Genomic DNA, 12,341 nt, shown 5'->3' with positions numbered 1-12,341 from the left:
GGTATATGATATTGGGTATCATATTCACGCAACGCATACTTTTGGGGTACGTATTTGCTGTCATGCAGTGATAATACTCGTGCTCTGTTCTTTTGAGGGGGAGAGCCCTTCCACTAACCAACCAACCACTCAAGCCCACCCTCTCGACCACAAAGGTTCTGCATACTCTCAGCTACAGACACCATTTACACTTTTAAATGTTGACAACCTTCAACTATTACGGTATGATTCAGCGTTTTGATAATATTTGTAATACTTTTTTAACCGTCACCGTTTATGTGTCAAACATAAAAGGCAAATGTGCCCATTAGTTGATTCTTTGGTTATAAACCAAACAAAAAAAAGAAGCACCTTGAAAGCTATGTACCGGTACTAAACAAATCGTGCCAGAGAGGAAAACACCACAAATCTTCAATTTTAAAACTAAACTAATCATCTGACAAAAAATGGAAGTCTGCCACCAACTCCATCCACAAAGAGTATATGCCACACCAAAACTCGTACCACGGTTAACACTCAGAGCTTTTGCAAAGGCAACGAAATAGAAACATGACAGTCAACGACAAATTCCAACACTTGATTGATGTGATTTATTTATCTCCAAATAGCCATGTGGGAAATAGCACTTATTGCAACATATTCGTCATATTCGTGCGTGTCATTTTCCTAAGTATTCTTTTGAACGATAATTTCAAATAAATTGTTTTTCTGAAAGCAATATCGTCAGAAGGGTGATTTCAATATCGCCCAACCATAAATAAGCAATCGTGGGAAGTAAGGCTTGAATTCTTGTCATTTTTGATTGGCGGTTTAATATTGGTGTAACATTCAGGTCTAATGGGATTTTAGAGTTGTGCATGATTCTTTTTATGATTTAGTAAAATGAGGTGAAATTGTTAGTCTAAAATTTTTGACATCACATTTGTTAAATTTGACTAATCTTTCAATGAATATTAACAAACGTTAACAAAGTTAGCATTAATAGCAGCATGAATATGAGCTTTCAGCTAATATGTAACACTACATGCATCAAACATAATAGCTCCCATAATTTGTTCTCGTTAATTGTATCTTCTACATATTTAAATATTTTTTACAACATTGTATATATTTTAAATACTGTATACCAGACTTCAGAATGGTATTACTATTTGTATCGTGTAACGAGTAAACATGGGCTAATTTCCATTTGGAAAAACAAATCAATAAATGTAAGGAGTGGTACAGCGGGTACCCTCACAGAAGACATCTGCTCAGTTTTCTTCCCCCACCACTGTGTAAATCCCAGTCGGATGAGAACATTAATTCTTCATGTGGTGCATTGACTCAGGAGGATCTTGTTTACGTCTCTGCACCAATATCAAAAACACACTCCCACGATGCTGCGACATACACCATTCTTTCCTTTAGCATTGTAATTCTGTCAAATCTAAAAATCCCAAATGTCACTTATCCAAATTCTGTATATCTGTAAATCAAATTTTAACAAAATAAGCTAGAAACATGTTGATCATCAAACACATTACTTAAAACTAGAGAGCTGTGATGCTTCTGTGTCCACGTCGATTGCCCTTTTTTTTCATACGAGAAGTCACCTTCCTCTTATAACTTCTGCATGTATCACTGGTCGGCAGACTTAATGAATATCGGCTGTGCCTGGAAGAATAGCTTACAAAGCACAAAGTCGGGCTTATTCAAATACTGCTCCCTTGCAAATGCAGACTCATGAGCTCCACCGAAACCTCCCAGTAATTTGATTTCCCTCCTTTCGCTCCTCCTCTCGTCCTTGCTACTCCGACCCTCCCTCGTTTTTGGAGTGTTCTTTCCCTCAGGACCTTCCACCTTATGTCACTTTATCCTTCCTACCTTTTGAATTCGGCTTCCATGCAATGGAATTTATATTTCACAGACTCCTCAGCCATTTTTCTTGCTGACAAATTGGAGGTGGAAAGAAAGTTTCCGACCAGCAGCAGAACAATACATATTAAAGTGTTCCCCTTGGAAGTTCTCCTTATGTACACTGTCACACACGTGCTCTTGGGCCATTTCTCTCTTCCCCCGTCTTCCTCTCACTCCTTTTCTTTCCATCTATCCCTCACATCTCATCTGCTGCACCATCTGTGCAGCTGAAATAAGCAGGACTCTGCATGTGCTCTCTTTCGCTCCCCTACTGATTCTGGCTCATCCCTCTCTCCAGGCATGGCCCCTCCTTCATGGCTGTTTTGACACGATTTTCCCACGATGGGGCTAGCAGGCAGACATGCGTACACACACACACACAACGGGCTGCTATTACACAGAATGCTTCTTTCATCTTTCAGTATAAGCATGCGGCGAGGCAACTTTGCGATGACCTAACTCATGCTTTTCTTCCGCGGCGTGTACAAGAAGCTTGATCACTCGCAATTACGAAAACCTTCGATCTCACAATTCAAGTCTTCACCATCAGCACACTATTGATCGGAGCCAGTCTCCACACTGACATCCCAGTCAGCTGGATAATTGGGAAATCAGTGTGAAATATTGTGTGAGATTTGAAGCGTTTGTCTTTGGCCATGTAGAGTGTCTGGTTAAAACAGTGAAAATAGTGATGGGCTTTTGAGGTGTCCATATGGAAACGAAGATGGCATGACTGGGAAAACAAGGCGTATCATCCAATACAACAAAGACCTCTGCTGCCTCACAGTGGTACATTTGGGTCGCCGGAAAGGACAAAAAAAACAGAACTGTGTGTTCACCGATCTGAGAGGTCTGGAGAATATTCAACCAACAAATGGGCTAGTCTGACCAAAGGGAAACGGCTGACAGCCATGTGCGCAGTATGGTTTGTTGTTCGTATTCATGTCGAAATAAAGAAATACTGATCAATTTAATTCTCATTTTAAGATATGACTTCGTTTTCAAATAAGGTGGGATTCAAAGACAAAACATGTTTAAATACCTTAAAGGGCCCTGATGAGGTATATTTACTTAATAAGGCTCTTATTCGGCGCAATGGGAACACTATTCTCTGCAAAATTAGAAATCTAATCCATTTCACACAAGATACCTTTATTTTTCATTTTTCTGTGCTGACCTCACTGGATTGGGCGAGACTCAAATAGAAAAAAGTACCGTCATACGTCTTACAGCTTACGTTTGGATCAGACGTTGATGACAGATGTGGAGTGATTGTGCTGCCAGCAGTCAAATCAATGGGATCAAAGGCCGCCCACACAATCCCATAGAAGCAGGAGTCGCAGGATTTCTTTCTGAACTTTAATTGTTGCATATTTAGAGGTGGATTTTTTTTTTAATTAGAAAAATAGTTCAAGAAAAAGAAAATCATACACACTATTCCTATAGTCAAAAATATTAGTAAACATGAAGTCCCTTACAAATTAAACAATTGGAGCACAGATATTCAGTGATTGAATTTCTTTAAGGCCAATTAAATAACATATTGGTATTTTTGAACCGGTGGTTTTGCCCTTTGAAAATGTATTCAAGGTTGTTAAGGCCTTAATGAATTAAAATAAACTGTTGGTAAGTTTAACTGCTGCTCTTACAACATTATTAAAGATATTAAGGGTTTATGGTGTGTCCCGGAAATAGACATGCTGTTTGAGAGCGAAGTCGCTACATTTATTTAAACCATAATGAAAGAATAAATTCATAGCCGCACTTGAAAACTGCTTTTCATCAAGTTCAAGACCAGCCGAGACAAAATAACATTTTTCTTCCAAATATCCTCTGAAGCAGGCAAAATTCTGTAGAGTTATTGATTAGAAAAAGCTTCATATCTCCGGAAAGTGGCAGATCAATGTGACTAATCAATCGCATATTCAGCTGTATAATGCCTCAAGTAAGCCAATCCTTCCAGTTTAGAAGTCAAGGATTTGACCTATTCTCCACACAATTCACCTACTAAACCAGAGATAAACAGTTTTTTTGTGGAGGCCACAGTTATAATTAGGTAAACGCATAACACAGGAAGACCGGCATGACGACTCAATAAGTCATGGATGACAGCATATTGGATGGAAGTCGCTGGTAGCAAAGATTCACCAGACAGACAGCCAGCCTGCACATCCCCCATCCGGTGTCCACAGACAGCAGGGATGCTGCTGGGTGGGTGGGGTTCAGAGCAGGTTCCTGCAGCACCGAGCGGGACTCGGCAGCACCGGGAGAACTCAGTGGATAATGAGCAGCCTTTGTGATGTGTGCTGCAGGGGCGAGTGAAGGCTGAGCAGGGGAACAGTAATGAAGCCTCTCCGTCTGAAGCCGCAGACACTTCCACATTCGTTTAATATTTCACACATTTCTGCACATAATCCTGCATCGTATTATTGTATTTAAATCAGGGGTTGGGTACTTGGGTGACTAGGCGGTTGTTTTTTTAAATACATATCTAATGTGTTTTATAAAATAAAGTCGCAGAGATACAAGTAGAATTTTAAAGACGCATGAATAAAATAAACTGCCTTGAATTCAATTTGTTTTCTCTTTTTATTAAAGACTGCTTTCTATAGCCATAAAGACCAATACATCTGAAATGTGAAACACTTTCTGAAGGAAAAAAGAGTTTGAATGCAGTCTGAGCTGCTGGCTCACTGGCGAGGACGAGACACATTATGTAATGCACTCGTCACCGCTGCTTCACACTTTACGCTCAGCCCACGGAATGCGCCTCACTCACCGTCGTCCTCAGATTTGTGTCATTAACGAGGGCACGTGCAGACAAGAGCACGGCTGCAGCTCATCGCCACTTAACTGCCGGACAACTTAATACGCAGCTACATCTCATTAACTGAACACAACGCATTTCCGCTACAGCGACACGGTAATGTGCGAGTTATCAAAAGGAGCAGGTTCTACTTGAGTTATTGCTGACAGCGAGGCCTGAAGACATAACGCATGCTGCCTAAAGCGCTCGAACACAACAGAGGACACACGGATGCTACTGTGTGGGGTCAGTTATGCATGGGGATGAAAGAAAGATGACACGGCCGATAGCTGGACTCAAAAGCATATTACTTGTGTGATTTGTTATTTATTTTTTTCATGGACCGCTGCACCCATTGGCCTATTTATAGTAGATTTGTTGTGTGCATTCATGCTAAAGGGAGAGACGGCGTAAAATCCCTGCTTGGGCCTCATCTTCATAACCAAGAGGGATGCATTTTCTTATTTGAGGCGCAGATTTCTCATTACTTTTCTTTTTGGAAAACCGTTTGAATATCTATATGACTTAATTTCATGCTTGACCTGCATTTCACCATAGATGTAGAGCAGAAATAGCAAAGACAGAATGGCTGGCTTGGAACAATCAGAAATGGCAAAATCAGTGTTCTTCTTTCCTTTGAGTTAAAATCAAACCTTTTCGCTGAAAGTAATAAATCCAGGTTTTTTTCATGGAATTCATGGTCGTAATTTCTTCTTCAATAGCCATTAATTGTATATATAGCCAGTGATAACTAATCTCATATATACATACATTTACAAACACCCACACGCACAGTAGATGCAGTATTAGTATTTTCAGTATACAGTAGTACTTATCGTTCGTGACAGATTCTGCCGTTCCCATGCTGGATCAAATGACTTTCCTATTCACCAGGGATTCACAGGAAAACAATGCATGGCAGTAATCAATGAGATTTTATATCCAAGATATCGGCTACACTGTTTGTTTACTCTTTCCACCATGTCACAGCTGTATTACGTAAACAATAATACAAGACAAACATCCTACTGCTACCATTTACCATTGGAGTTTTAATCTGGGGGCAGTCTGTGAAGTAGCCATAGACATGCGCAATAAAACTTTTTTTTAATACAACAAATAGGTGTCAGTTTAATGTCATGTTGCAGTTTACATCCATGTTTGTCTTAAATGCCATCAGCTTATCCTTTTATCCTTTGATAACTGTGCGTGCCATTGTCATATTTAAGTGAATTTTTGAGGTTTTGGCCAAAAACATGTTTTGAGGTCACAGTCACGGAAATACAAATCCATAACAATAATGCATCAGGCCGCTGCTGGAGCAGAGGCAGAAAAGAAAGGAACAAAGTACATGTAATACATGTAAGGTTACATTAAGTGTTGTCTAATAAGCACACGGTAGAGGGCTTGCGGTCATAGACCGCTTGTGCCCAAAATGTTGTGCGCGACCCGCTGATGTCATTGTGTTCGTCAATGTATTTAACACGAGTGTCTTCAGATGCATGCAAATAGAAGGAACGAGTCAGGCTGCAGTTCAGCAACACACTGATCATTTACCGCCAAGAATAAATACTGAATTATTCATCGAGGAAATTCTTTGATGATAAAGTATACCCTGTTTACTCACAAAAGTGATCGTAATCGTATTTGATTCGGAAAAATATCCAATCGTTTAAAAAAAAAAAAATACAAGAAACACAATTTAGTTGGATGTTTCATGTTCACTCGTTTGAAGTCTGCCAATGGAAAGGAGTGATGCAGTGCAGTGAAACCACAGATAATAAAATCAGACCTCCTTTGGCCTCTCACTGGAGCATGAGAGCGGCTGAGATGACGAGAGGCAGCAGCAGGCCAGAAGACATCAGTCTGCATCCCGACGTGAGAGTCGCCCCGTACTGGTCCACGAGCTGCAGGGCCACACCATTGGTCCAGCCAAGACCCAGCTACACAAAGGGCAACACAGACGCTCGCAAGGGATGTTGAAAAGTAGACGACAACAAGACCCAACAAGGTGAGATCATTATATAATTTTCTTTTTTTTAATAAACAAGATGGATGAGGACAAGGTAGTGAGGAGGAGTGAGAGTATCTGTGTAGATGATGAGCATGCAAATATGTTTACGATGCGGCAGCAGTGAGGCAAAGAGAATCGATGGGGCTCGGCGTGAAATCAAAAAGACTTACCTGAGTACCTGAACTTCATATTCTCCTCCACCGCCGGGTTTGCCATCGCCGTTCACGTCAGACTGCCATGAGAGAAAATGACACATTCCGAGCCAGCCGTGTTATCACTGTGCAGCACAAGCTCCGACTCACCGAAACCTCAGACGACTCACCCTTTCAAACATGGCTTCATACTTCATGTGTGCCAACCAGTTGTCTTGATCCAACGCTGGGCCAAACCAAATGACAGTTGCTGAGCATCCTCTGAGGGCAGTTTGGATAAACCTGGAAATATAAAAAGTATTCTTTATCCACTCAAACCTACAGTCTTTTTTTCACATGGCTTGCTGGTAGCACTTAATTTTGGTAACATTCAGCAGGATGGTGATCATAATTATACAGATTTTGCAGCCGAAGAGTTTTTAGAACTAAAAAAACTCAAGTGAAATATAACTTTATTCAAATTGCCAATTAAATTCTGTCCCCTTTTTAAAAAAGCTATGCTGTGGGGGTTTCGACTACTGTTCGCACGAAGAAACCATGTTCTTACATGTTCCTTCGTTTTCCTGTACTGTGACGCAATACATTTTCCTGCAAATGTTTTTTACACTCCTCCACTCCAGTGACGAGGTGGAAGTAATGCACCAAGGAACAACGTAAAGGAGACGATGTGGACACGCAGAGAGGCTGCCAAAACTTCTCATCAGATCCTAATTCAATCGTGGCACAGCCGTCGGGAGGAATTTGGTGTTCAGTATCTTACCCAGGGACACTTGGACATGTGGAATGGAGGAGCCGGGGATCCAACCACTGATCTTCCGAGAAATGGACAGGTCCATTCTACTGAGCTTCGGCTGGATGATAACGATGCCAGTTTAAGATTGGCTTTATTCATTCGCCTTTTATGAGGGATACATTCAACATGCTTTCTGGACCACACACACACAAACATTTTCTAGGTGGGTGTGGAAGATAAAATGTATTGTATGCTGCCATAAAACAGAGGAAAGCGTGTAATACGTGTGCATAGTTTTATAATAGGCTTGTGGTGTTCCAGTATTAACCGGTAGAAAGGAGACTGTAGAGCAAGGGCCGGGATGCTGAGACAAAATAACGATGCGAGAAGTGACGGGGAGACGTCAGCTAGAGCAGCCACAATCCTCAAAGTACGTGATTGACTATGCCAAGGCAAAAGCAATGCGTTGATCAACCGATAAACCATCAGTTCAGGTTGCAAGAATGGTGGCAGATCCATTTAGGTCAACCTACCGTCAATGAGCATGTGTTGCAGAGGAGGCCACGCGTTGGGGTAGTCCCACTGCTGCCGAGACGCTGGCACGCCATTGGGGAACTGGCGAGCACCACTCTCTTGTACAGACGAGAGAACCATTAACCATAAGACGTGCTTGGATTTGACCGTTGCAGCGTGTGTGCGCCATCTGCTGGAGCGAAAGAGCACAGCTCATAAAACACACAGCATCCAAATAGGGAGGTTTCTCAGCAGGAGGAGGATTCATGGCTGGTAATGGGGATCAATACAAAAAATCCATCCATCAAAAGAACAAAAATCATGCCAACTTGTATTCTTCATTATTAAAAAAGGATGTGCATTTAAAGCTGTGCGTCTGATTGACAGCAGTTGCCACCGTGACGTGTTAGACCACGGGGAGGGACAAGGTAAACTAACTTGCCGACATGTGGTGGTTAGTTGGTGTATTGTTGGTGGTATTTGGACAATACCAGCAGTACCTGGACCAAAGAGGCATTTGCAGCTACGTCTACATGCGGTGGAATTTGCTGTAACGTTGGTAAATTGGCCATCTAGCCTGCAACATGATATGAGCCGTGCACTTTTACTTTAAAGTACACTAAACCTGGTAGCGCTGCAGTGGCTAACAGGAGACGAGACATACTGGCCCTCTGTGTGCAGAGAAGGAAAAATAAATCCACACTCACTCAAATTATCTCGATAAATGCAGGTTAAATGCATACACAGACTCACATCAGGTACACCTTTACAATCTGATGCAGTTAATGCACACTACAACTCACATACAACATTCTGTCATCGTGGTGGTGTTGTACTGGACTTTATTATATTGAGAGGCGTTTCTAAAACTCTTCCTACCTCATGTACACCACCTTTATCTCAATAGTCAACGTAACCAAGTTTACACTCATTCTAACTGTCAACCAAAGCTCAACATTTTCGGGCAGTAGTATTGAATAGCAGTATATCGTAGGGGCGCACCTCATAAAGATGTCACTGAATGCATCTTCTCATACCCTTAATGGTATTGAGCCACACAGTTTAGGCTTCAAACTACTTCTGCTTTTCAACGACTTTATACCAACCAATATCAGTGTGTTTTATAGTACAAGGGTTTTTCTTCATGTAAACACAAGCTGCTGTAAACATATTTTACAGATTTCTCCCATTTGAGTAACAAATCTCTCAAAACCTGCTCAAATGAACCTGAACATAAAGTATCCGTACATCTATATCTCATTGGAGTGGGGGAAATATGCATCTTGTAAACAACCATTTAAATAAACAAAATGATCTATGATGCATCGTTTATTTCTGAACTGAGACCCAAATGGAGCCCAGAATGTCGACCGACCTTCAGATACTGGACTGCCTTCTCTCCCATCTCAGGCCGAGAAGAGCACGGTGACCAACGGGTGCCAGGTTGGAGGGGGGAAACTCAAAGTGTTTGGAGTGCGTCATCAGGTTGAAGTCAAAGCAGGCTCCCCTCTCAGCATCCCACAGCACAGACTCCATCGCCTCCAGTCTGCGGGCGGCATTCTAGTCACAGTGCAGCTGAGTCACCATCACCTGGCAGGAAACATCAGCGTTACGCAACACCAGTTGGGAGATAAAAGCAGACACAGTTGGTTCAGAGGTCAAACACTGATGGTGCGCTCACCCAGTATCCTGTGAAACGATGCATGAGTCCTCTCATTGAGGCACAGAAGAGCGTTGAGGTCAGTGGGCAGGACCTGATTAGTGCCGGTGTCCCCGAGGCCATCCGTGGACCAGCGGGACGCGAAGTCCCAGCCAGACTCTGCATCCGCTTGCAGATCCATCCACAGCCGCTCATTCCAGTCTGAGGGCAAGGAGACACACAAAGTCTCAAGTAGACACACACGTTTTCATGTGCATCTTGTTTGCTTACTGCACGTGGCAACGTAAGCTATGCACGCTCCGAAGAAATGTCTCCTATGTCGACTATTTGCGATGGAGAAAAAAGATCATGACAAAACGGGAAAAGATCTTCAGAAATGCACTTTTTTTTTTCTGACAGTTTTATTTTATAAACAACATTTTACGGGACTGAAGAATATTCAGAACAGGTTTGTTTTGCACAGATGATCTTTTAAATATATTTCACTTTCCTGATGAGGAGCGATGCATGGTTTACCCGACTCATTCCAGAGGAAAGCACCCCACAGAGTTAACTTTATTTGTAATCTCTCGTGGACCATAGCAGGGTGATACTCAAACTTGTATGTGGACTCAATCAATAAATACTAATAAGTCATTACCATCTGTGAGTCCATCAGCTCATTCCAGACTCAGGCCTCGAAAAAAAGAAAAGAAACATGGTGCCCGTAGGTTCAGGCACACCCTACAATACCCCCACAGACACACACCTTTTGAATTCATTTGTATTGTCTACATGATGCATTTCAGTACGTACCTGGGCAAGCCCACCTGCACATGGTACCGGTTCAGTCGATGTGCTGCTCCATTTACTTTCACAGTAACAGAGCGGTTCTGCATTCAAAAATCGGTACTCCTGCTCCAGAGCTGCTCTAAACCACGTGTGTACAGACCGCAGGGAGCCCTGGTTATAATTCAGACAACTTGTCACGCTCCTCGATATCGTCACAGATGTAGAAGTGTCACATTCTAATTAAATACTGGCGGCGCAGACAGACACGAGCGCTGCGATTTCATGTGCTCTTTTTTCCTATTCTGGGAGGGACCCAAGGCAGCTGGAGAATAATGATGTGTCTGGCAGGACATCAGCTCAGATCTAAATACCACCTGAGGAACTTTTTATTCTTGGTTGCTTTATAGTAGCTGTCCACCATTAGAGTGAGGAATGGAGGCTGACTGCGTCTTTTATAAAAAAATCCATCCACCATTTGGAACGAAGTCATATCTGCAGCAGAGTGATTGATAAATAAATTCGACCACAAACCTTAAAATCCCCACCCGAGAGCTCCGTAGATAAAGTGTACAACTGGAGGTTGCAAAATGACTTATTATTCAAAAGTAGCCTGTTGCACGACCTGCAGCGAGCTGGACTTTTATTTAAAGATGAGATGTTTTTTTAGCCTTACCTGTTGACAAGGTAGAATCATCCCGTGGGCCGTGTCTGTTATCTCTGACAGCAGGAGCCGCTTGAGCCAGAAGGAGTCCGTTGGGCCCAGAGAGGCTCGCATCACTGTGTGCACACGTGTGTGTGTGTGTGTATATATATATATATATACATACACATATACACACACGTGTATACATATATATATGTGTGTGTATATGTATATATATTTCAAAGTTCTACATCATATTTTATACTATTGGATTATTGATACTGATTCATCAACAAGTGAGCTGTATTTAAATGAAGCATGCTGTGCAGTTGAAAGTAATTAAAAGCATCCTACGTATTGTTGGGTATCATTGTTCACTCTTTAAAAATGATTCATGTTTTATAAAGGTAACGCATAGTTTGGGAAAATTTAAAATATTTCTCTGCAAAGTGAATAGGAACTATAGCTGTCAAAAAAGTGGAGTGAAGTCAAGTGTACAGTACTTTCCAGTGTACAGTACTTTCCATATATATATATTGCCCATGTTGGCTACCTCTGATATATATAGCATTTATAATTAACATTGAAAGGCCAGCAGTGCCTCAAACTAATGGTTTAGCTGTCAAAGTGTATTGAAGTCAGGTGTACAGTACTTTCCTTTGAACTGTATGTAGTACAGTGGAAAGAGAAATAACACATTGTATTTTACAGTGGGAACTTTCCCTCCAGACAGTGATCTTTTTGCTATGTAGCTGTGTGTTTGAGCTATTATGATTATTACTATAGAAATTAGTAAGTATTCTCAATATTTGACAGAAGTGTGTTGACAAAGTTTTACGAAGAGACATTCCGAATGACTTCCTACATGGACTGGTGTCGACTGACCACATCCTCAATGTTGGCTAACATTGAGGATGTGGTCAGTGATCCTCCACCACCTCCGCCTCATCCAGGATCCTTCGATTCTGTCGACTTTGACCCCCTGACCCTTGTACAGCCAGGTCCTCTGTACAATGAGGCAGCTTATGACGATCCTTTTAGGCAGGCAGAGGTCAGATACTGAGAAGAGGTTCGGGAGAGTTGTCATTTAAAGCTGAAAGCTTTAGGCCATAAATGATATGTCGATATAGAACTAATTGGATAATCAATG

At 41.8% G+C, this 12,341-nt stretch overlaps 1 protein-coding gene across 1 annotated transcript; it reads right to left on the bottom strand.

The window, feature by feature from the left end:
- Positions 1 to 5,870: 5,870 nt before the first annotated feature.
- treh (trehalase (brush-border membrane glycoprotein)) lies at positions 5,871 to 11,323 on the bottom strand. Its single transcript, XM_056441265.1, is given in 16 exon segments — positions 5,871 to 6,648; positions 6,898 to 6,951; positions 7,042 to 7,085; positions 7,088 to 7,153; positions 8,138 to 8,234; positions 9,493 to 9,551; positions 9,554 to 9,684; positions 9,686 to 9,707; positions 9,799 to 9,978; positions 10,418 to 10,446; positions 10,552 to 10,655; positions 10,657 to 10,687; positions 10,923 to 11,008; positions 11,010 to 11,040; positions 11,222 to 11,236; positions 11,238 to 11,323. Coding segments are annotated over 16 exon segments (1,173 nt in total). The 3' UTR covers positions 5,871 to 6,510.
- Between the last annotated feature and the right edge of the window lie 1,018 nt (positions 11,324 to 12,341).

This window comes from Pseudoliparis swirei, chromosome 20 (assembly GCF_029220125.1).
Source record: "Pseudoliparis swirei isolate HS2019 ecotype Mariana Trench chromosome 20, NWPU_hadal_v1, whole genome shotgun sequence".
Taxonomy (NCBI): domain Eukaryota; kingdom Metazoa; phylum Chordata; class Actinopteri; order Perciformes; family Liparidae; genus Pseudoliparis; species Pseudoliparis swirei.
The sequence above is the reverse complement of the archived record's forward strand: the minus strand, read 5'-3'. Positions and strand labels throughout refer to the sequence as shown.